This window comes from Theobroma cacao, chromosome 5 (genome assembly GCF_053813885.1).
Source record: "Theobroma cacao isolate CCN51 chromosome 5, ASM5381388v1, whole genome shotgun sequence".
In the NCBI taxonomy this organism is placed as follows: Eukaryota; Viridiplantae; Streptophyta; class Magnoliopsida; order Malvales; family Malvaceae; genus Theobroma; species Theobroma cacao.
In genome coordinates, this window is record NC_142643.1 from 26,876,580 (window position 1) to 26,901,976 (window position 25,397).

General features: G+C 34.0%; 1 protein-coding gene across 2 annotated transcripts; it reads right to left on the bottom strand.

The window, feature by feature from the left end:
* Positions 1 to 455: 455 nt before the first annotated feature.
* On the bottom strand, positions 456 to 24,712 carry LOC18598619 (WW domain-containing protein). 2 transcript variants are annotated; one of them, XM_007028208.3, is made up of 13 exons: positions 24,523 to 24,712; positions 24,395 to 24,435; positions 24,230 to 24,305; positions 24,059 to 24,137; positions 23,622 to 23,705; positions 23,333 to 23,547; positions 23,017 to 23,073; positions 21,797 to 21,956; positions 18,160 to 18,379; positions 13,214 to 13,315; positions 1,299 to 1,424; positions 1,126 to 1,177; positions 456 to 953 (listed from the first exon to the last, which is right to left on the bottom strand). In XM_007028208.3, exons 1-13 carry the CDS (start codon positions 24,577 to 24,579, stop codon positions 801 to 803), a joined length of 1,422 nt encoding a protein of 473 aa, XP_007028270.3. In that variant the 5' UTR covers positions 24,580 to 24,712; the 3' UTR covers positions 456 to 800. The 2 variants fall into 2 exon arrangements, with proteins under 2 accessions (XP_007028270.3, XP_017977810.2); XM_018122321.2 differs by lacking the exon at positions 24,523 to 24,712 and having other exon boundaries at positions 24,059 to 24,112.
* Positions 24,713 to 25,397: the final 685 nt, after the last annotated feature.

The following is a 25,397-nucleotide window of genomic DNA, read 5'->3' on the forward strand; positions in this document are numbered from 1 at the left end:
AATCAACGTGTCTGGAGTGTCATTGTCGTATTTGACATGAATGCCATTTGAATAAGCTAATGTCAGAACCCCCTCCATTAGAAGCTTGTGTCATTCGTGTCTTTCTCCCAAAACAGAGATAGGTATAAACGTAAGCCAAAGGTACTCCATGCGATTTACGCATTCCTACCTTTATTAATTGTGTGAAAGCTATTGCTCATTATAATTTACAAATTCATCGCTAACTCTTAAAGAGAGAACTTGGTTTCAACAGCAAGATACAATAAACCCCTCAAATTTTCAACATAACAAACATTTAGACTACCAACTTTCCTATATAGAACTTGCAAACTACAAGAAAATCTACCGAGTTTTAACTTTGTAAAAGGTCATCTGGCATTAGGAATTTTTTGGTGCAAGAACATGCAATAGTTTTGTACGTCCTCCTGTCTCATTTTTAAACCCTGTCCTAAATATTTTCTTTGGATGCATGACATCGGCTGATGACTTGCTGAAAGTAGGATCTACATATGCATGTTACACACTTTGCAGCAGACGTAGAGGCATTAATTACCATACAATCCAACTGGACTTCCATCTCAATTTTAGTAGCTGAATATAATCATTATCAACTTGATAGTTGCATCCCAGGCAATAGCTGAAAATTCTACTAATTGACAGCATGTACAGGACTGCTGAAAGTTGAAACATTTTGCACCCTCACATGAGTAGAGACAACAGACTACATTGTGACTCACTTAGATCACCAGGCTGAACTGAGCAAAGCAAAAGATGAAATTTGTCCCATTTAAGTCACAATCTTAATCAGCATCACCAAGGCCATCACTCCCATCCCCTTTTTTGGATAAAGGTGTCCAATACGAGCTCGATTTCTTCGTTTGTGAAGCTATTTCAGCATTCTTCCGCAATACAGCTCCTGGTGAAGGATATGGACGCTGTTGAAACAGAGGACCCTGAAGTTTACAGAAACATGAGAAATTTCACAAGATAGTTCAGGCAACGAACTTCAAAAAAAAATTTCTATAGTAGAGCAATATGTATAACTAGGTTCATAAATATATAAGAACCTAATACATATCTCCAATAAATTTAAAAAATAAAGAGATTCAACGAAAAATGTAGCACCGTGGCAGTGGTGTCAGCAGCTCGTGGCTGTACTCCTTTCAACCCAACAATCCTGCAGGGCCAGTGTAAGATGATATTAGTAGACTTTAAAGGGTGCCTCTTTGGACTCTGCATACCTATTATTCAACATGATGGCATGACAGCAGAAAAATTGTTAATAGTAAGTAACATACCAGCCACCACGGGGAGCATCTGAATAAGAGCTCGGATCCATGGGATCCAACTCATCATCATCGTTGTATGCATGCTTCCTTTTATCTTTCCTGTTTCCTTTTCCCGGAAGAGATTTCCCATTGGATCTGAAAATTTGAGCGGTTATGTTAGTGCAGCTACACCAATGTGTATGTGTGGCTTGTGGTTGAGACAAAACACGTTAGTGAGGATGCAATTTTCGACATATGTAGATAACACCATCTCGACATATTATAATAATAATAATAATAATAACAAAACTATTTTCCTACCAATTATAGATGTCAGTTATATTTCCAACTTTACACCTCATGTATACCACTATTGTTCTAGCTAAATAGTTGATAAGCATATTCTTAGAGGGCATTTAAGCAAGGATTCATTTGGTAGAGTTAGAAGATTTGTCCATGGGCTTAAAAAGAGGATTAGAAGTGAATTAGAGTTATCTATGCTAGCTTCTTTAAATGATGACTTTTAATGTGCCTTAGTTGTTGAGAGGTATCAGAGAGTTCCGTTCTAGCAGAAGACTTCTTTCTAGTTAGGAGCATTTATCAGCCTAAAAGTACTCCCTAATTTATGGCTATTTGCCCAGAAGTTCTAGAAAGTAACACTGCTTGGAAGGACTCATGACTCACGAGATACCACTAACGCTAGCAATTTTATTAGTCCTTGTACATATAGTGTTTCTACAAACTAAATGCTTTTGATGTAATGGTAAGTGTCACATTACCTCTCGATGTCAATAGCAAGCAGTAGCTTATAGCTAGAACTTGAGGAACCCTTCAATACAGAGGTTCAAATAGTGAAACTTTTGAGTATCCTAAGGAGGCCAACTTAGGTCAAAGTTACAGTGATCCTCACATAAATTTTATGGTCAGGGATAAAGAGGATGGCCTAAGAGTTAACTATCATCATCCTAATGTTGGCTCCATATCATTTTTTATGATAGAAAAAGATTCTCATCTGGTCTAACACGTGTGTTTAAAATGTACAGAAAAAATTCCCTCATTAGTAAACTTGGCCTTGGAAAAGATTAGCCCTTATATTAAAGATCAAAGGCTATGTCAAAATGCTTAATCGATTAATCAATGAAGTTAGTTGATTGCTAAGACAAGAACTTGAGTAATCATAGAAAGAAGAGAAACAAGCTCGGATATGAAGTTGGTTGACAATGAATTCTAGATATGCAACTAATCGAATATAGTGTAGATTGAAGATGTAAAAGCTCATGATAATAGTCCAAGGTAGTAAGGTTAAGTAATCAAAATGGACTGAGTTGAGATAATTAAAGGCGTACTTCAGTCAACTAGAGTTGCAAGCCCAAGCAACCAAATTCAACCAGCATCTTTCCAATATTTGACTGACTCACTGACAAATGTCAAGAGTAATCCTTTTTTTTACAATATTCAAAGGCATAATCAAGCTAACCGTGTAACGGAATTGAGCTGATGACCATAAACATAACGTTGACTGGTGGAGGATTTTTAGGAATAATTTTTATATTTTGTATCAGTCTCTAATTATTAGGGCTTAATATTGTGCTTTTTATATTTGTGATAACTTCCTATTTTAGGGTTAACATATATATATATATATATATATATATATATATATATATATATAGGCAACTGTAAATAATAATTTCATGACAGAATAAAAACTTTCTCTTGGTTTTTTCCTCTCAACATGGTATCAAAGCTTCTGCCAACTCAAGGAGTTATATTTTTATCGCTTGGCAGTAGGGGAATCTTATCTGCTACCCTTGGCAGCCGCTACAAGCCTTGCTTGACTGGGTATTTAACAAGGAGTTTGTGTGTTTTTTCCTGTGGTATTTCAAAGCATGGCTGATGGGAAGGAAACGACTGCTGAAAATAAGGTTGGTTTGATCAATTAGAATCCCTCATTACAAATGAGTTCCGTAAAGCTAGATCGAACTAATCATCTTGTGTGGTCAAATCTTGCCTATATTTCATCCAATCTAAAGGTCTAAAAGGATATGTTACTGGAGATAAACAAAAAACAGAAGTCACCAGACCCACCTACAACCAATGGAAATCTATAAACTCTCTTGTAATATTATGGCTCGTTATTTCCATGCAGCCTCAAATTGCCTAAGGTTATTTGTTACTAAGTACTACATCTAAGATTTGGAATGTAGCATCTCAAACCTATTGTCAAGTGGGCAATGATGCATAGATTTATGAATTTTGGAATAAGGTACATGAGACGAAACGAGGTGAGACGACTATTGCTCAATATTTTGCTGAATTGACTGGTTTATGGCAGGAACTCGACTATTACCAACATTTCCAAGCAATATGTTCTGAAGATGCAATAAAATTCCATAAATTAGTGGAAAATGAGCACATATATAATTTTCTTGCTGGTTTAAATGTGGAATATGATCAAATACAAGTTCAAGTACTTGGTAAGGACCCTTTGCCTTCTTTAAGGCAAACCTATTCATACGTGCAGCAAAAAGAGAGTCCAAGAAGTGCCATGACACACACAGCTTCAATAGACAAGACAAGGTTAATTGCCATTTTCTTTTGTGAGTAGTTGAAAGTCAATAACTAGGGCTCATCGAACAAGGATCATTTACATTGTAATTGTTGTGGGAAGCCAAGGCATACTAAGGAGGCTTGTTAGAAGTTGAATGGTCAACCAACTAGGGGTCGTGGAGTTAATCAGATGGGCTCAACAAGGCCACAAGCAAACCAATCCAAAATAATAGAAATACCTAGAGAGACGACTAATACTAGGTGTCTTTCCAGTGAAGAAATACAAACCCTAAGGAATCTTTAGTCTTAGCTTGATTCTCAATCAAGCACGATAGCTTCCTCCAATTTTGTCAATCTTGATCCATGGGTTATATATTCTAGAGCAAACAAGCATATGACAAGCTCTTCCAATAAATTCTCAATTTATTCTCCGTGTTTAGACAATCATAAAGCCCATATAACGGATGGATCTTTAGCCTCTATATCCGGAATAGGTTCTGTTAAATGTACTCCCACCATTAATCTTTCTTCAGTCCTTCATGTTCCTAGTTTTCTTATAAACCTTTTATTTGTTAGTTCAATTACAAAAGCACTTGATTGCAAAATTGAATTCTTTCCTACTCATTGTATTTTTCAAGACCTGAAAATAGGGATAACAATTGGTTTTGGTAGACTACAAGATGGCTTGCATCTACTAGAGGAAGGTTGCAATACCTTGATTTTGGTATAACCCAAGCCCTATGAGGAGAATATATGAATGTTAACCAAGAAATAATCCAATGGCATAGACAATTAGAACACCCATCTTTTTCAGTTTTAGAAAGGTTATATCCTAGTTTGTTTAAACAATACAAGTTAGATTTATTATTTTGAGATACTAGTGAATTTGCTAAATAACCAGACATTCTTATCCTTCAATTAATAATAAGAGTTCAATTCCTTTTATGATAATTCATTCTGATGTATGAGTACCTAGTCGAACAGTTTCTCTATCTGGCTACAAATGGTTTGTTACCTTTATCTATTGTTGTACTAGATTAACTTGGGTTTATTTGATGAAAGCAAAGAATGAGCTTTTTTCTTGTTTTCAACTATTTCACAAAATGATTTGTAAACAATTTGATGCCAAGGTTAACATTATGAGAATCGACAATGGTAGTGCATATCTAGAATCCAATGGGATATTACACCAAACACTAGTGCACAAAATGGAGTGTCAGAAAGGAAGAATAGGCATTTATTAAAAGTGGCTTGATCTCTCATGTTTATTATGAATGTTCAAAAGGTTTAATAGGGAGATGCAATACTTTCAATCGCATACTTTATTAACAGAATACCCTTAAAAACTCTAAATTTTAAGAGTCCTTTAGAAGCTCTACAAGGTAGTAATTCATATGTTGTTCCTCCAAAAATTTTTGGATGCGTGTGTTTTGTTCACAAGAGGAATGTAGGCAAGTTAGAACCTAAGGCCCTTATATGTGTATTTGTTGGCAACTCTACAACTCAAAAGGATATAAGTGTTATCATCCACCCTCAAGAAAGTGCTTTGTGAGTATGGATGTTACCTTTAGGGAGTGAGCCTTACTTTTATACACCTTAATCACCTTTTTAGGGAGAGAATAAGGAGGAGAAGGTGGAAGTGATAGCACCTACTCCTAGTAAAAATCCTAGTGATGATAAGGAACAACCTAAAATTGGGCGATTGGATAAGCTAGATTTGAAAACCCATACACGACGAGACAAGACAGATAAAGCCATCGGGCCTGTATTACCTAGTCAAAAGCCACTATGAGTTCAGTCCCTAAAAATACATGCAGTGAGTCTCCTTTAACTTTTGATTGTCATATTCTAATTCCATTGCTAATGATCTTGATGTTCCTATTGCCATCAGAAAAGGAGTCAAAGTTTGTTCTAAGTATCCTATTTCTAACTTTGTTTTCGATGATTCTTTGTCTCTGTCCTATAGAGCCTTCGTATTGTCTGTTTTTTCTGTTACTATTCCATAGGGTTGGCAAGAAGCATATCATGATCCAAAATGGAAAGCAGCAATGGTTGAAGAGATGAAGGCTTTGGCAAAAAATGAAACTTGGGAACTTGTAACTTCTCGATTGGGAAAGAAGCCTATTGGATGCAAATGGGTGTTTACAATGAAACATAAGGCAAATGGTTCAGTCGAAAGGTACAAAGTTAGACTGGTGGCAAAGGGCTTCACCCAAACCTATGGAGTGGAGTATCAAGAGACTTTTGCTCCGATTGCAAAAATAAATACTATTAAAATCATGTTATCATGTGCAATTAACCTTGATTGGGACCTACAACAATTTGATGTCAAGAATGCCTTCCAACATGGAGACTTGGAGGAAAAGGTGTATATAGAAATTCCTCTAGGATTTGATGATGAGAAGAAGAAAAGGAGGGTTTGTAGATTTAAAAAGGCATTATATGGTTTGTAGCAGTCACCCAAGGCATGATTCGATAGGTTTACTAAGGCCATGATCTCATTTGGATATCATCACAGCAATGTTGATCATACCTTGTTTATTAAACACTGTAATGGTAAGATCACATTACTTATTGTTTATGTTGATGATATAGTGGTGACTATGGATGATAAGGGGATTGCCCGACTCAGAAAACTTTTAGCTCAAGAGTTTGAGATTAAGGATTTGGGTAAGTTGCAATATTTCCTTGGAATAGAGGTTGCCAAAATAGATAAGGGAATAATTCTCAAAGGAAATGTATTTTGGATCTCCTTGGAGAAATAGGTATGATGGGATGTAAACCTACAGACTTTCCGATTGAAGCTAATCACAAATTACAAGCAAGAGTTGCTGAGTCAGTTGATTTAGGCCGATATCAGAGGTTGGCCGGGAGATTGGTTTATCTCTCACACATCAAACTAGACATAGGCTATGCCGTAAGTTTAAGTCAATATATGCATGACCTTGGGATTCTCATCTAGAGGTTGTTTTCTACATTTTAAGACACTTGGAAATCTGCACCTAGAAAAAGATTGCTCTTCTCTAAGTAAGGTCACCTAAAAGTAAAAACTTTTACAGATGCAGATTGAGTTGGATCTCTTGATGATAAAAGATCGACATCTAGTTATTGCACATTTGTAGGTGGAAATTTAGTTACTTGAGGAGCAAAAAACAGAATGTGGTAGCTCAGTCAAGTGCAGAAGCAAAATATAAAGCTATGGCACAGGGTGTTTGTGAATTACTATGGCTACAGAAAGTAATGGAAGAATTGCAATTGTCAGAAGGGAAATGCATATCCTTGTTCTGTGATAACAAGGTTGCTATAAGTATAGCTCAGAATTTTGTTCAACATGATTGAACAAGACATATAAAGATTGATCGACAATTCATAAAAGAAAAAATAAAAAATGATTTTTTTAATGTTTCTTATGTGACCTCAGAAAAACAATTAGCAGATGTGTTTACTAAGGGATTTAATAGTAGGAAATTTCATACTTTAGTTTGCAAGTTGGACGTGTAACATCTATAGACCAACTTGAGGGGGAGTGTTGACTAGTGGAGGATTTTTAAGAACAATTATTATATTTTGTATTAATGTCTGATTATTAGGGCCTAATGTTGTGCTTTATATATTTGTAACAACTTTTTATTTTAGGGTTAACATATATATATATATATATATTGTAAATAATAATTTCATGATAGAGAATAAAAAACTCTCGATTTTTTCACTCAACACATAACAAGCTATATGACTCAATTGAGTTAACTACAATTGACTACTGAGTCTCTTAAGCGAACAATGAGAAAAACTAAAAGTTAACTTCAATCAACTAGTGAGTCTCTTTAAGCGATCAACGAGAAAAATCAAGTCCAAAATTAAAGTTCAAAGTTTCCACTGAATGATCGAATAATGGGAGACTTCAAGCAACTAATCAAGGCTGTCAAAAACCCTGCAAATCACATGTAATGGAAACTTACAGCAACTTTAACAGCTCCAACAGGTAGATTCTATCCAACGACTAAAAAATTCAAAATCTGCTATAAAAGGATGACGCAACAGACTTCAAACCATCTATAGAGAAAGAGAGAGAGAGAGAGAGAGAATGAATTGAGGGAACTTGGGCTACAAGGGGTGAAGAACTTTTCTCTAGTTCTTTACTCTTTAGGCTTAATTCCTATCTATAAAAAAAATAAAAAAAGAAGAAGATGAAGTTAGAAAAGTGCTACAAAGAAGTGTAAAAGCTATAAGCTTATCTTGTAAGAGTGTAAGTTTCACTCTTTTCCTTGACAAAAGAATTGTAAAGGTAACACTTGTTGGATTTGTAAGTAAGGGTATTCAGCTTGGGATAGCTCACTTTAGAAAAGCTAGGTGGAAGCCATTAATCTCACTGGTTTAGTGAAGTTGGATTTTAAAATCCTTGACAAGGTATGTCAAGATAGTGGACATATGTCATTGAAGGACCAAACCACTATAAGAAGCTTTGCATTGTCCATAACCCTTAACCTTTCCTTACTTGATCACTATTTCCTTTGCTCATGTACCTGCAATAATTATTCATTCATGCTTTTTTAGCAATACCCTTGGGACCAACAAGTAGAATTAGAACCAATCTCGTGTTTGAAGCTCTAACAATCTCAAGAGTGATCCAAGATGGCAGCGACAAATACACATATAGTTGAAGAACAATCCACTGTTAGGCCTGCTATGTTTGATGGAACAAACCATCGATATTGGCGTAAAAAGATGTCCACTATATACAAGCCTGTGACTACAAAATATGGGAAGTGTTTACTCTAGGACCATATATTCCTATAAAGAGATCTATCACAACTGGTGAGAATATTGCCAAGAAAAGAACTAAGTGGTCTAAAGTAGGGACGGGAATTGCGCAAATAAACTTCAAGGTTATCAATTCTCTTCACTAAGCTCTCAATCCAACTTAGTTCAACAAAATATCTACCTGCTCCATGGCAAAGGAAATTTGGGAAAGTTGAAGATCGCACATGAAGGCACTACTCAATTTAAAATGTCCAAGATCACAATCCTGTTGAACCAGCACGAGGTATTTAAAATGCTACTTGGTAAGTCAACCACCTCGTTGGTTGATAGATACACAACCATCACCAACCAGCTCAAGTAACTAGGAAAAGCATTCCAAAACACAAGTTGATAAAAAGGTTGCTAAGATGCCTACCTAAGGCTTGGAAACCAAAGGTTAAGAGAAGCAAAGAACTTGAACAAAATATCTCTTGATGAAATCTATGGCACATTTCTAACCTATGAGTAAGAAATTCAGCAAGAGATGTCTGGCACTAAAGTTAGAGCTCTTGAAAGAGAGCTTGACAATGTATCATCTAAAGAAGATGATGAGCAGGCAATGAGGTACAAGAGGTAGCTAAGCCAAGAAAATCAAAGAAAGATGAGAAGAAATATCAGAAGAGATCAAGGATCATCTTGGAGGGATAAATACAGGAATGAAGTTTCAAAGAGCAGTCAATCTGCTTGCTATTAATGCTAGAAAGCTGGACACAATAAAATAGATTGTCTTCTGAACAAGAAAGCCAACCCCAAGAAGGAAAAGAAGAAAAAGCTATGATGGCAACAAGGTCAGATAATGATTCATCCACCTTGGATGATGATGAAACAAAAGTGGAACTAAAGGCCAACCTCTGATTGATAGCCAAAGAAGCTAATATTGAGGTAATCTCAGAAATTCCCAATGCTTCATTTGATGAATTGCAACATAATATGATGCTTATATGAAGAATTAGAGAACTTAAGCTTAACATGTATTGCTTTTCAAATGAAAGTTTTATCTTCAACTTCTGAATTAGAAAAAACTCAAAACTATTAGAATGATGTGATAAATTGTAAAGATGCTCCTCCAGCTTAAATGGAACTATTAAAATATGATTTTGGAATTCTAAAATTGGAGCTAAAAGCTTTAAGCCTTACAAGAGGCACTTGATGAAAATTCGCCTCTCAAACTTTAATTTCGAAGGAAGTTCGAAGCAGAACTTGAATGAGCACTCAAAACCAAAGCAACTTTTTTTGGGGGGAATGGCTTAAGTTCTTCTAGATTTTCTCCATATAGATTTATTTAGGAGGAATGGACATCTCTCTTATTGCTATCATGAGGACCGTAACCATCCTAGAACTAAGCTAGTTTAGGTCCAAAAGAATCTTATATGCTAACAAACCCCCAAGAACCCATCAAAGTATGGGTACCTAAAAATGCAAAATGAAAAGCTGCTTTTGTAGGTTGAGCTGAAGCTGAAAAGGAGTTTCTTGAGAGCTCAGCCAGGAGAGAAAAGCCTTGAGGGATTGTGCCAAAATTGATCACAGCATTAAACAAGATGAATGTCTGCATAAAGTCGTTGAATTGGGAAATGGCAAAGATGCAACTATTGGTGATAACTCTTAAAAGGTTTAAACAAAGTGGTACCCTTCTCCGACTCTCTTTTCAGATTATTTTGAATGTTTGAATTCTATTTATATGAAACAAATTTTAAACTATCGATCTACTTATTGACACTGTTGAAAACATTAATGTTGAATTGCTAAAGAAAAATTCTTTTAAGATATCTGATTAACTCAGAAGATTCCAAAGCTTTTAGCAAGGAAACTTTATAGAATACCTATAAAGATTGTTTTTGATGAGGCTGATATTGCATGGATAAAAGTGATTTGTGTGGTGATAACGCAAGTGTCACTACAGCAATATTAGAATTTCAAAATTTATATGATCAAGAAGGAAGAAATATACAATGTTGTTGGAAGCAAAGCCAATAAAGTTTGAAACATATGTTGATTTGCAAAGAACAGCATGACTAAATGTCTCCACAGAACTGACAAAGGAAAAGACAAATCAATGGAGATTACATAAAGGTATGGCAAATTGACCACTACACTCGTTTTACAGTAAAGTTGCACTCACTATGCGATTAATAGAATGCTTAGAATTCATTTCCTGATTATTTGTGATATAAATTCATAATTTTATGCTGAAAGTTTATGCATAACCATAAGTTTTTAATTGACTAAGAAAACATCATTAAGTGGCCAATGGACGACAACTCTGTTAAATGTTGTTTGAGTCATCTCATAAGGTTACTTGAATAATGGAAACATTATGATCTATAATGATGAGATGACTGCGTAAAGTTATAGTCAACTAATTGATCAATTGCTATAAACAGTAATCAGTTGTTGTCATTGAAATCCCGAGGTCAAAGAGGAAATCCTTTTTGTACCCTTCACGCCAAACTTAAATCAACCCAACTAACACCAAAATTTATCAAGCTAAACTATCACTTATTCGATTGATCATCTCCAAATCAATCTAAAACAACTTTTCCCTTGAAACTTTCAAAATTTCTTTAAACCCTATCTCAAGAATTGCAAGACCAAAAAGATCAAAATGTACTCTGAAAGAAAGATAAAACGAAAAGAAAAGCTAGAATCTTAAGGAGACTCTCACAAAGAAAAGCAAGTTTGAGGAAAGGATCAACCAAAGAAGTAGTAATTTTTCAGTTCAAGAATTTAAAAGAAATGGTACATTACTCTGACAGCTCACAAGATTATTTGTTGTAAATTTATAATCTGAGAAGAACTTGAATCCAACAATTTGGGCTTGAGAATCAAAACTCTACTTGAGAATATGACTTAGGTAGGACTACCAAACCTAAAAGAAAGTAGGTGTAGTCAATCTCTCGTTCAAGAATTTTACTCAAGAGTTGCTAAAAAAAGTTCTGAAATTACTGGTGATGTGATATGGGAAAAGGAAAATTTGGATGTGTTTGTAGGAAGAAAAGAGCTAATAATCAGTCCAAGGAGGCTTCAACAAGTTCTCAACTTCAAACAGGAAAAAGGAGAATTCAAAGTTGTAGATGATTTTGATGAAAATGAAGCTTGGAATAATGTTATTAACCTTGACGAAACCTTCTCCAAGAATAGCACATGCATGAAACTCGGTCTCCAAAGATCAGATTTCTACCTCACTTTATAGGCATCTAAGGCAGATGGAAAAGCCTCTCGAAAGTGACAAGAGAAGACCTTTGGTTGCTCACCAAAGCTCTAGAAGGTGAAAAGGTAAACTTACATATGTACAAGATCTCCAGGATGAAGAAGTCATCCCTTCCTTCTAGAAAATCATAACCTTTGCCAACTATTGAAATTGATTATGATAATTCGGTTTATAGGTCCATTTGGAAAGAGTCCATCTGAGTATATCCATGCCATTAAACCTGTACACCTATTGACCTTTTTCCTTTTCCAAAAATGTTTTGCACCTCTGAACCTACCAAATTTTTTGTCCAATATACTTGCAGTTAGAGGAAAGATTGCAATGAATCATATGAACTTGCTACTAATAATCATTGGGCAACTAATTCATGTGATGGTATGTGTTCATTTTGAATGTTAAGACTTCTTAGAAATTACATGCTCATGCCAGGTGCCTCTATCCTATCATTGATAACTTGACCCTAAAGCTTATTTACTTGATTTATCCTGCCATTTGAATAATAATCTTATTTCAATGAGGAAGACCTGTTACCTTATGAAGGTAATTGGAGCCTCTTTATTTCGTTCAAATAATTTGCAATGACCTCTATTTCTCACATGCTAGAATTTTCATCCCGTAAGGATGAGGCTGCTGTTGTTCTAGTTCTAGATTATGAAACTATTGTTTGTAGTAATGGGGGATTACCTTGATATGTTGCTAAGGAGAGGTTGACCAACCATGGATGTTTCTTAGATTATTGCTGATGAGTTTCAAAATTTGTACCTCAGAGAGCTGTTTGAGTTGTACTTGCAATTTAACTCTTTGGAATTAGCTTTGTCCAAAAGGAAAGAATGATGAAGGGTCATTATCTACATTTTTGAGAAATAATTATTTTAGACAAAGTTTAGAAAATAGGGTTTTGTTTTTTTGCTAATTAAATAGGGTTTAGTTATTTAAGCTTATTTCATTAGAACTTTATTATGTTGGCTACTTAATGTGAGCTTGATGTAAAGTTTCTTAAACTTACATAAATATGTTACTTTAAGACTTTTAAGGGCACCTTCAGACAATTGAGATATTCAAATTTGAGTCATCACATACTGAGACTAGAGGATTTTGTAGTTTTGACAATTGAAAATTCCATACTCATTAAATCTTATTTTGAAATTATTGGGTGGTATATCAACAGGTCTTAACAAAATGCTAAAACTGCAAGGAGAGAATTAGGACAATTGAATTTACAAAGATTTATTTTCCCGAACCTGAACTATACGTGAATTCTCAAGAGAAATAAAACGGGACTTTTAATCACATTGCTTGATGACCTTGAATCATGCAGTAACCTCAGAAATAAGCAAATTAGAGTTAGTTCAATTACAAAGAGATCCAAAGTGAGAGGCTGTACCGTTGCTTCGGAGCCTTATTCTCATAACGGTCTTTGGTATTTGCAGACTGCTGCTGATCTGTAATAGTTGACAAATACTGGCTCTGTGGCAGATTGAGAACTCTGCATTTCATAGAAGTTTTCAGTATTATCAGCTTCAACTTGCTTTCTTAAATGCAGAAAAATGACAAATACGTAAAAAAATGTATGCATTTATACATGTACATATACATATATATATATATATATATGTATGTATGTATGTGCTACTCCAAGTTAAGAACATCCCACGTTCACAAGTCTCAATATCTTATTTTTCAAACAATGCATTTTGCTGGCAAGAAAAATGATTTTGATTTCCTTTTATTCATTTTCTGATCTGGCATGGCCAGCAAAAAGAAAAGAGAGTTTCACAATGGTATCTTAAATGCACCAGTTTCTCATCTCGTTCTCCATAAATGTTCCACATATTATGAAAACAAAACAAGAAAACCTCTAGAACCAATGGCATCATGGCATGATAGTTACAACATTTCTTTTGTACATCATTTTAAATTGTCTGACCTAAACCAGATTTTAATCACTGACAGATGTCACATATAAATGTATACACAAATAGCCACAGGACCTATACCTTGAATCATTGGGAAATAATTTATGTTTTGCAACCAAATTTAAGTATAAATGGCTTTTAGAGGCCCGAACTAATTAAGGTTATGTACAATTTCCTTGATACAATAGGTTACATCACAAAAGCTAATCCCAGTATCTCATAATGAACTCTCACAGAATTCCCTTTTATTCACAGAAGTATTCATATATGCAAATTGTTTGTTGTAAAAACTATAAAGTTGGCTCGCTGTCCAAAAGGACACATGAAATACATATGGAACATCCAATGCAATTTTAATCTAGTAGCTTGTAAACAGCTCCTTCTTCCAATTGTTTACATTAGAAAAGGAAAAGGGTACATCATTTTAAACCAAAAGCAAATAAATAAAAAAAAGAGAACTCCAATTTGAATATCATAATCCAATGATATTAGGCAAAATGCTATAAGCATCTCTTTTTAACTGACTTACACAAAAGCATTCAACTGTTTAAGATCACAAGTCGACTTTAACAGTTTAAAAAGAAAAACTGAATGCCAAGTAAGTCTCTGAATATTTCTTCCCACACACATGAGAAGATCTTAGTGCGCCTAGCTGTTGCAAAGGTGTTCCCCTGAAACCCCAAAACCAACCAGGCTGCACTCCCTTTGTGAATTAATAAAAAAAATTCAACTGCTTAAGATCACAACCTGATCTTAAATCATTTAAAAAAAAATTAATGCCAGTAAGACTAGTTCTCAGTGTGCCTAGCTGTTGCAAAGATTTTAACCTCCAACACCAAAAGCAACTAGGCCAGGTTCCCTTATTTTTCCCTCCAAACTTCATGCATGCTTCTGAAGGTTCTGTAAGGATGCAGAAACTTAAGACGTGCCATAGATCTTTATATATAGAAGGATGAATCTCAAAAACTCTTTTAACTGTAAATACCAACTTTCCCCTCTCTATTTAAAAAATGTAAACATGGTACCCTAACATCCCCTAATTAAAATGGCATGAAAAGGTTAATTTTATTAAGTTAAATAAAACTCAGATCCCAATGGTTGGTTTAAGAAAAGAGGAAGATGAGTGTGGGATATACTAGCTGAATACTGTTACAAAATGCTTTTGATATAAATGCAAGGCATTTCCAGCTCACCTATGCCACAGAGATACTCTGAAAAGAAATGTCAAGAAAGGTATACTTCAAACGATTCAAATAGCAAAGTAGCACATATACTAGCAAACCTTTAAACAACCATACTTCCTTTTGAGTACTATTAGACCTTGAACTTTTTTTTTAGTTCTTGTACCAACAAGAATTATAACCATTGGCTGTCATGATGTGTTACTGGCCAGAAAGCCAGGTAAATACAACCACGTTTGCTCTCTTTCTAGAGAATTTTCTCCATTTTTTGCAAAAACATAAACCCAGGCACAATTCTTGGTTTAGCTATTAATTTTATCATAAAAATAGATCAAACCAGCCTCTGAATTACTACTCAGGAGCCTTTTCCATGACTTAAAGTTCCTCAATCTTTACTTCATTCTTACCATTTCACATGGTATGCACAAATATGAAATCTAAATCAAAAGCCTCAACCGCCTATTTTGACAAAAAAAGGGCTCTCATAATTTATAATTTGAAGCTACAGACTACTTTAAGGACTTCAGTAGATAAACTTTCTTCTATAACCCTAGTTCTTGAGGGTGCCACTCCTTTCTTTATTTCCAATTTGTGTGCTCTCTATATTTGCTTTTCTTCTCTTAGACAAACAATATAAAATCTTGTGGACAATGGAAAACAGTGCTAGTGTTTACTACTTCCTAAAATATTTAAAGGCACTTACATAATCTTAGCAGGACATACTTTCCTTTATCAATTAACAATAATTCAAAAACAATCTGCACCAAAAGAAACTTGGAAAAAAAGGAATAAAAGTTTACTGAAAAATGAAACCAACTGTGACAGTTTTATTCAAATCAACTAGCAACCATCGAAACAGTGGAACGAGAAACATTAAGACAACTAAAACAGGGGTAAAATTCAAAAAGCCCCCTCAAAACACTTCAAAAGGACACTTTGGTCCCTTTTATTTCAAAATGATATTTTTGGTCCTTGGACTGCTAACACAGTTAGTCAACCGTTAAAAAATTAGACCAAATATTACATAAATGTTTTAAGACATAAATACCCTTTATATTAGTTTTTTAATTTAAACATTTTCTTTTGAAAAAAAAATCTGCTCATCAATCCCTTAAAAACCTTAATCAGAAAAAAAAAAAAAAAAAACCTAAAACATTTTTATTTGAAGGCCCAAAAATTTGAAGCCGTATCTACCTTAAACCATAAACTTCTTTCTTAAGGTAAAGTATATTGCCATCAAACTCTTTATTTTTCCAACAATTTGAAAAAAAAATTTCCGTTGAAAAGCATATATTAAAAAGTAAATCTTTTGTTCAATGATGGATATTTCAAATTTGATGGTGTCAGATCAAGAAATTGATTTTTTACTTATGCTTACAAATTTTATTGAAATAATTTTCCCCAAAATTTGTTCTTTGAAACTAGGGTTTAAGGTGACATGAAAAGATTTTGACTTGATTACTATATATAAAAGATTTTGAGTTTATCTCTTCTCTGTTAAATATTGAATTTTATTAAGTATCAAAATGAGACAAATTACAACATTCACAAATCCCATTCTAGAATTTTATGAAGTTTTAAGTTTTTTTCTACTTTGTCATATATTGAATGTTATTAATATCAAAATAAATTTTATTAAGTTTTGGAAAGAAACATGAGCAGTTTTTTTAAAAAAAGGCATTTGTGTCCTAAAATATGCATGTAGTATTGGTTATTATTTGTTTAACTGTTGACTAACAGTGTTAATAGTTAAGGGATCAAAAGCATCATTTTGAAACAAGAGGGACCAAAATGTCTTTTTGAAGTATTTTAAGGGGCTTTTTGAATTTTACCCACTAAACAGGACGTCACAACTATTATTATAACATTGTGTCCATTTCACAGATGCATTGTTCCAGAAAGTTGATCCTCTTTCTTTATTCTTAAGTGCTTTCGAGAGGCTTTCTGATGTAGAACAAGTAGGGGAAAGAGAGAGAAAATAACAATTTAGAGGGAAATCTAGGATAGGCAGAAGCAAATTAGGGAGAAACAGAGGAAATAGGCAGAGATATAGAAGACTTATGGGGAGAAACCAGAAAGAACGAATAGGGAGAGAAAATCACAATACACAATATCTCACAATCTCAAATATTCATTATCCAGAAACTAATCAAAACCTAAAGTAACATAGACATCTATAAGCTAAACCCTAAACTCAAAATACCAAATATAACTCTAAAACCCTAATACATGGAAATTAACTAATTAATATGAAAGTATAACAAAACAGCCTAAAGATATGTAAAAATTACAGTCAAACTCGTAAAGTATAAAATAAAGTCCTAGATTACTTAATACCTCAACTACCACATTTCCCTGATTCATCACTTCCTCTTTCTTTCTTTTTATTAATCTAAGGCTCCTGGTCTTTGCCTTCAGGGTCCACTACTCTCCCAGCTTCTCTATTATCTTTCACTTCCCATATGACAATTTTTTATTCTATTCCTTGATTCTTCAAATATGATATAGATGTAAGGGTGCACACTTAATGTATTCCACCCAGAAAAAAAAATTAAGTTATATATATAAGGTGAAAAATAATCTTAGTTGGTTAGGTTCTTTGATTTTCAGTAGAGTAACTTTATTAGTTTTTAATATTTTACATGGACAACAAACAAGAATTGCTAAAAAGAAGAACATATTTTCCAAGAAAAACATTTTGTTTGATGGATATATATTTTGCTAATTAATATTCAAGAGAACATTGTTTCCTTATGTATTTATTCATAATTTACAACATAATGCCCTCAACTACTAACATAAAATAGTTGTTACCTGGTAGGAGCTCCAGTGCACATGATTTTTTTTCCTTTTTTACCAGAACATACAATTCACTCATCCAGATTATGTTCTATAATATAATATGTTACAAAAATTATTTTATACCACAATAAAACTCAAACTTGGTCTAATGGTTTTAACCCCCCCTTCAGGATTAAGATCTAAGGCTGAAATCTCCTCTCTCTTCTTGAATTTTCTCAATTGTACCAAAAAAAAATTGTATCATTATAATAATTACAATAAAAATATAGTTTTTTTATTTTTTTTAAATAATTAAAGATAAATTTAGCATGCAAGTTAATGTTTATGTGCTCCTTTGTTTTGCAACCTGCTAAAATGTACGGGTTAAAAGTGCTTGTTCAGCATCATAATAAAATGCAATACTGAGAGTTGTTTCTGAAGACATTATATACCGTGTACAGTGATTGCAGTAACCCCAAACCTGCACCAGGCCCACTCCCCAACCTCCACAACCGATGCATTTGTCCAGGTTTGGTGATTGAGAAGCCAAATTGCCATAAACAGTATTTTCAGAAAACCTGCTCCCTGGGTGCTCTAATGCAACCGGCTGCGATAAATCAGGGCACTCCCATTGAGATATATTGGTCCTTGTATTGTAAAAATATTTGTGCCCTATACATTAGCCAAAAAAAAAAAGAACGAAAAAAGAAAAACCCTTAAATTTGTGTACTAAGTTAAAAGGCACAAGAAAGCAATGTTACTATCTGAATGCACATAGTAGATTTTATGGAAAAGAAAGGTTAAAATATGCATGCAGTAACAAATACAAGGTAATGTGTTCCATTATTCTCCAAGCAGGAGCCATATCAAAGCAGGTCAACCATGCTGTTTCAAGTTTTAGTTTCATGCTGCATCAAGTGGTATCAATGCAAAACAATCTATTTTCTACCAACTCAACTCATATTTCTGAACATTTTCAACCACCTTTTGGGGACTTTTTTCTATCACCACCACCTCCAACAAAGAAATTGGCTCCAATGATTTAGGATGGAATTATGCTAGTTGAGAGATTAAGTCATGAAGGATTTGATTTTATTTTTTATGGGTTTGGTTGTAATTGTCACATATATTACACATTTTTAGGTTATTTTATATAAATTAGTATTTACACTTTACTTTTAAAGTATTAGAGTTTTAGGTTTATATTTGGTATTTTATGAGTTTAGGCTTTAGCTTATAAATGTCTATGCTACTTTATGTTTTGATTAGCCTTGGATGATAGCTTTTTTTTTTTTTTTTTTGATAAGCTGGATGACAACTTTTTGAGTAGACATATTGATTATTATGATTTCTCCCTGTATTGATTCTTTCTGGTTTTCTCTCCAAAGTCTTCTATTTCTCTCCCTATTTTCTTTGTTTTCCCTAATTGCTTCTGTATATCTCTGATTTTCCCTCTAAATTTCCATTTTCCATCTCTTTCCCCTACTTGTTCTACATCACCCAAATCCCAAAAACCATCAGAACTGCAGCCTAAAAGACTCATATACACCCACATAAACTACTCTTTACAACCAAATCCATGGGCCACATGTACTAACTAATGTGCACTTGCATATATGCTCAAGTGGCAATCTCAAAAGCTCATTTCAAAGACAGCATAAATGCTTATCTAACACTTTATGTCATCTAACTGAAGTCAGCCTCCATGCCATACATCCATCAATAGGCCCATTATGGCCATGTCATGATGCAACAATAACCACAACCCCATATTTTCAACATGGTAATCCTATTTCCTACGAAATTCCACTTACAAAGTTTGGTTTTCCAAATTAGTGGTGTTTTGTACTCTAGAGGGTTGGCATTCATCCATTAAAATTTGCCTATTACTTATTAGGTTAGACAGCCACTTGATCTACATTTCTAAGTTCAGTTTCATCCTTCCTTATCCATTTTCGAAAATAAAAAATATCTTAAAGCCTTCTCCTTTCATATCATATAGACTTGATTGCCTATATGTCAACATTCTTTATTGCACAGTGACATATCAATGGTGTTGAATTTATGAGCCATGCTCAGATTCTAACAATTTAAAAATTCAATTATTACTACAATTTAAGTTTGCCTCAACATTTATTTTCATCACTTTTGGCCCAAAGTATCAAATATATACAACTATGATTCTATAGTTCCTCCTATAAGTTATTCAAGCACCAACCCTAGTCTGATAAGCAGTTTAACCCCTAAGATGACATCAGTTACGTAAATTGTGAGGGTTATAAAAAAAGACATGTGAGAAAGGTAAGCATTAAAGGAAAATGATAATGCACCTTCTTCATTTCGGAATAGTAGAAGTATCCCTCACATACCTAGCAGTCTCACAGGAAACAAATTTTGCTGCTAGGCCACTATTCAAGGTTCAGCTTGACAAGATCCCTAATCTAACTAGAAGTTAGAAATGAAGGGGTTTGCAGATATTTCATTTCATCTTAAACGGGGCATCAACCTATGGGATTCCACAAGACAAGTGATACTCAAGGTGGGGACTGAGTATGACAGATATGTTGATAGGTAAATACTTACAACCATAATAATTATCTTCCCACTTTCGAAGACTTTAGCTTTTTGGTTTCTAAAGTAAGAATTAAGGGCATGTTTGGTTCGTAGAATAGAATAGAGGGGGAATGGAATTGCTATTTTGTGGGAAAAGAATTATGGCAAGTATAGAATTGCCATTATGTAGTTTGGTTCATAGAGTGGAATTGCCATTTTGATATTATCTTAATGTTTGGTTGGTAAAAATAGTTTTGGAATCATAAAGGAATAAGTGATAAAAGGACAAAATACCCTTTATAATAATTTAATAAAATTTATGGGATTTTTAAATGCATTAACTTTCGGCAATAAATATGTTATTATTAAATTATAATTTAATATGTTATCATTAAAATATTAATATGATTGTTATTTTAATTTCTTTTTCTTTTTTTCTTTTTTTCATTTTTCCTTTTCTTCTTGTCTTTCCTCTTCTCTAATTTGCCATCAGCCACCAAAGATGTCGTCAATGCAATGAAGCATCAATCTGACACTTCTCTTCACCAAATCTAGCCGTTGGAGCATGATCTAGTGCTTCTCATGGCCAGATCTAGCCATTGAAGCTCCAAAATGTGGAGGACAACCTTGGCTGTAAAGGAAGGAAGAAAAGAGGGTTTTGTCATGCCAACCACAAGAGGATGGTGCTGGCTGTGTAGGAGGAAGGCAGCAATGGAAGAGGTTCAGAGAGAGAAAGAGTGAGGCGGATGAGGAAGAGAGAGACAGAGAGAGAGAGAAAGAAGAGGAAAATAAAAGGGTTTTATATGCTAGGTTAGGTTTTATCATACGGACAGTAATTTCACAAAATGGTTAATAGCTATTCTAACTTTTCCAGGAATGGCCATTTCTTGGTTCAAAATGAACCAAACATAGGAATAACTATGCACATAAGAATAGGGGGGAATAGAATAGCCATTCTCCCCATTGTCCTCTTCTCCTTCATCTCACCTCCTCTATTTCTCTATTCCCTACCCTGGTGGATCAGCCCACTTGAATATTATGAAACACACATTAATACTAAAGTGAAAACTTAATGAAAAACCACTTTTACTCGAACCAAACCAAATTGTTTTGCATGCATTTTTCATATGTAATGCAGATAATACAACGAGCATCAGTCTGCATTAAGCAACCTTTAACCTTTCAAATGTTAGATGCTCATAAGCAAATACTAGTATCGAAATATCAGTTTAACCATAGAGCCTTTCAAAGTTTGGTAGACAAAAATGTTCCACTCCAATAAAAAAAATATCAATGGTTATTCTCAAACATAATGTAGGAACATTCTTACTAATCACTGCAGCTGCACCCCAAAAGATTTGATGGTATTTGTACACTTAAGAGATATAATTAGTATTTATTATTCTTTAAAATTTATATGGATGTAGAACAACATCACACATTCTGTATTATTCATCCCAAAAGAAAATCAAATTGTGGATTCAGAAAATTGATCAGAATTAGACAATCAGACAAATAACTTTATACACAGCAAACCTGTTGTTTCATCTACCGCTTCCACCCAATCTCCCACAAGTTGTGTAGCAAATGGAACCTGAGCACTCAAAGATGTTTCTACAGGTCTTTCCCACTGACTCTTTCCGGTACCATCATTATAATAATATGAAGCACCAGTTGAAGGATCTTTTGCTTCCACCTATAAAAGAACTAAAAGAAGTTAACAGAGACATGAAATAAAAGCTAGAAGAAAATTTTCCAGAATATCAACTTTACAACTACTTAAAGATAAAATTACAGTCATGTCCTGCTAAGAATGTTTTTATTTTTCCTCCTCTTTTTCTTGCATAAAAAAAACTATTTACACCCATATGTAAAAAAAAGTATTAAAAAAGGGCACCTACTCACCAATAATTAATGCAGAAAGCTCACATGAAAATGAATTGCAGCAATGAAGAATCATCTTCTTATGTACCAGTGCAATAACATAAATACATGAAGTAAAAGTTTGAACCTAAAAGAAAACTTTCAGAGGGAGACAGTCTAAGTTCAAGATAGTCCAATCCCATAATAGTTATCATAAAAAAGCTTTAAAATAATAGCATCAAAAAACTGAATGGAGCCTTTCCTTATTTTTGTTCCATTTTCTACCGCCCATTTCATTGGCCCAAAGCTCAAACCTAAAAAAGTTTGCTACTACCAGAAAATCCCCAAAACTAATTTCTTTAATTTTTTAAAGCTTCCATGATTTTTTATGTAAATGAATTCACTTTCACTAAGTATTCATATTATAGCAACTTTTACATTTCAAATTCTTCTAGTTGAGCTAGAACGAAAGTAAAACCTAGTTGATGGAAATTGTGAAAACATGAACTCATTGACAAGTTCACTTGCATACTGCTATGGCCTTGTTATCTTGAGAATGGTTTATGATTTTAATATTTTTATGGCAAGAAAAGACCTTGCTAACCCCATATACAAATTTAATATAAAAGATTATTAATTCACCCATGCAAAGTAGTCTACTTTCCTTTCCCCCTATATTTCCTATCAAGGTTTCAAGTTGCTTACAATTGATGACATTTAAAGATTTAATAGAACAATCACATAAAATTGAAGCCAGCACAAACTTAAAGCTTAATCACATGTCAAGGACTTAAACCTTGGTCCATCTAGAACAAAAAAAAGATTCCAAAGAGCTTTAAAACAAACAGAAACCAAATTAAATCCAAAGCACAAAGCTTGCCATTGATACACACCCACCCAGGAGGCAACTTCTCAATTGCCATGAGCTGAGGTGAACTGGTCTTCAAGTTCTGAAATCCAAAGGAAAAAGCAAGTAAGTAGTTACATAAGTATTGGTAACTGACTGGCACTCATATGAAGAAGTTTACGCATTACAAAGTTCATAAGAATTTCAGAAATAACTATTCACAAACTAGAATAGGTAAATTTCCAGAAAAGATAAAATAATGAAGTCCTGAACCTATGCTTTTCCATTTCAACACAACCTATAATGACTAAAACAAGGAGAGAATAAGAGAAGAGGAAATGAAACATAGAAAATAAACTTGCATTATCAGATCTTGATAGATCATCTTTCGCTGCACCATCTTTGAGAATGCCCCTTGCTCTCAATTTTTGCTTAAGGTACTCAGGCAAGTCTTTAGATGCAGCCTTTATTTGTGATCCTCCACAAAGCTCAGAATTTTTCTGGCTTACATCATTATTTACAAGTCCCAAATTTCTTGAAATATTAGAAGGCATGAAATCATAACCTGCTTTTTTATCTGGGTGAAGAATACAAACTTGGTTCAGTAAATAATCATGAAAGTAGTGAGAGTGCATTGATAATAAAACCAACCAGGTGCAGCAATATTAGGCCCTGAAGCATTATAGTAAGCACCTCCACCTGGTACACCATACCCATTTCCAATTTCTATGTCACCTGAAGCCAAAGCGAAGAATTAACCAAATTTTGCATTTTTGCTTCCTTCATTACAAAAGTAGTAAATAAATAATCTGAAACAATGATCAAAGTGTCTAATTGACGTAAATCACAAAAAATTCTCCACATGTTCCACTGAATAGCAAAAATGCATATGGTCCGAAACCTTCCTACTTCAGTGCAACAAAGAAGGAGATGAGAAGTTTTTGTATTTTTTTGTCCTCTTTTACTTTAGAGAAGTAGTGGATGAAAACACTTCATTTTTAGTTGGTAGGACGAGAAGTAGATGGAGGAGTGAAGTAGAGAATCACATCAACTAGAAAACAGAAGGACGGATATGATGAAATGTCAACCTTGTTCAGGAGGGGTAGGCTTGCCACGCTTAGAAGCCATTTCAGCACGGTGCTCTGCAGTCATTTTCAGTAGATGCTCCTGTGTAAGTGTACATACGTATTGTACAGAAATGAGAAACTATGAAGATTAACACATGATCAAACACTGCAAATACGAAAGCAATTACCCACTTTCAGAGCATTGGGATCAGGCCGCTCCGAGAAAACGTCAGTGCCATCCTTAGACGGAGGTCCAGCAGCTGCATCTCTGAAATTAAATTTATTGTAGCACATAAATGATATCATATGGTTAAAAGATTGATCAAACTGAAAAGAAATAGAATCCCAAACCAATACCTCTGGCTCTGTGCCTGGATAATTCTTTGGGTGGCAATCTCCTGGTAACACAAAATTAGCAAACACAGATTAGCACAGTACTTGAAAAGGGAAAATTAAAGAAAAAAGAGGGGGGTGGAGCGAGGTACTTGTTCGTGCAGAAGGACATGAGGTACTGGATTTTGATTCTGCAAATCGTCTTCCATCTTTTGCACAGCAGTTGTTTGCTACTATGTCTTGTAATTGTAAAAGCGCGAGGTTGTGCCGCTGCCTGCATGCCTCTTCTCACTTCACCGCGGCATTTCCAAGTGGACCGTCGCACCACTTGTACGTCCTATTCTCTATGTTTTTTTTCATTTTTTCACATAAATTATTAGTTCTTCCATCAAAATCATACTCTATCATTTTGACTAATCGATGCAAAATTTCTCGTTAAAAATAATGAAATAATTATTTTATCAAAATAAAATAAAATAATTATTATAAATTTGATTTATTAAATGGAATCTATAATATATTTATTTTAGCTCATATACAACTCTTAGAGCATAACACGTGTCTATGTCATTTTCTGTGATGTCAAGGGCAGTTTTGAGTTTCTAATCATTTTTAAGTGCTTACGTGATTTTATGAATTCCAAAGGGTGTTTTGGGCTTTTCATTTATACTATGAAAGGTCTTTCCATCTTTTCAATCTAGATTATTAATTTTATGATTAATCCTTATTTTGGTATGATAAAAGCTAATGATCAAAATATGAAGACTTTATGAAAACCCTTATGTATTTTGGTTGAAAAATATGCTAAGTATTTAAAGTTTAATCGTGTTGAAAGAGACTCAAACTAGCTTGTAGTATCGAGACCTCGTATGAGGGTATCGAGACTTTTAGTTTTGAATCTTAAGGAAAAAGGTGAATCGAGACATCTTTGGTGAGTATCGTGACTCCATGCATTGAAAAACCTAATTCCAAAGGACAAATATTGAAGTATCGAGATTTGGACATCATGTATCGAGACATCTCCTCA

Excerpts from the sequence above, each read along its gene's own strand:
- LOC18598619 (XM_007028208.3), bottom strand. The coding sequence starts at position 24,579 with ATGGAAGACGATTTGCAGAATCAAAATCCAGTACCTCATGTCCTTCTG. Across the intron at positions 24,306-24,394 it reads ATCCAGGCACAGAGCCAGAG|AGATGCAGCTGCTGGACCTC; the intron begins GTATTGGTTTGG and ends ATTTAATTTCAG. Across the intron at positions 24,138-24,229 it reads CTGATCCCAATGCTCTGAAA|GAGCATCTACTGAAAATGAC; the intron begins GTGGGTAATTGC and ends ACACTTACACAG.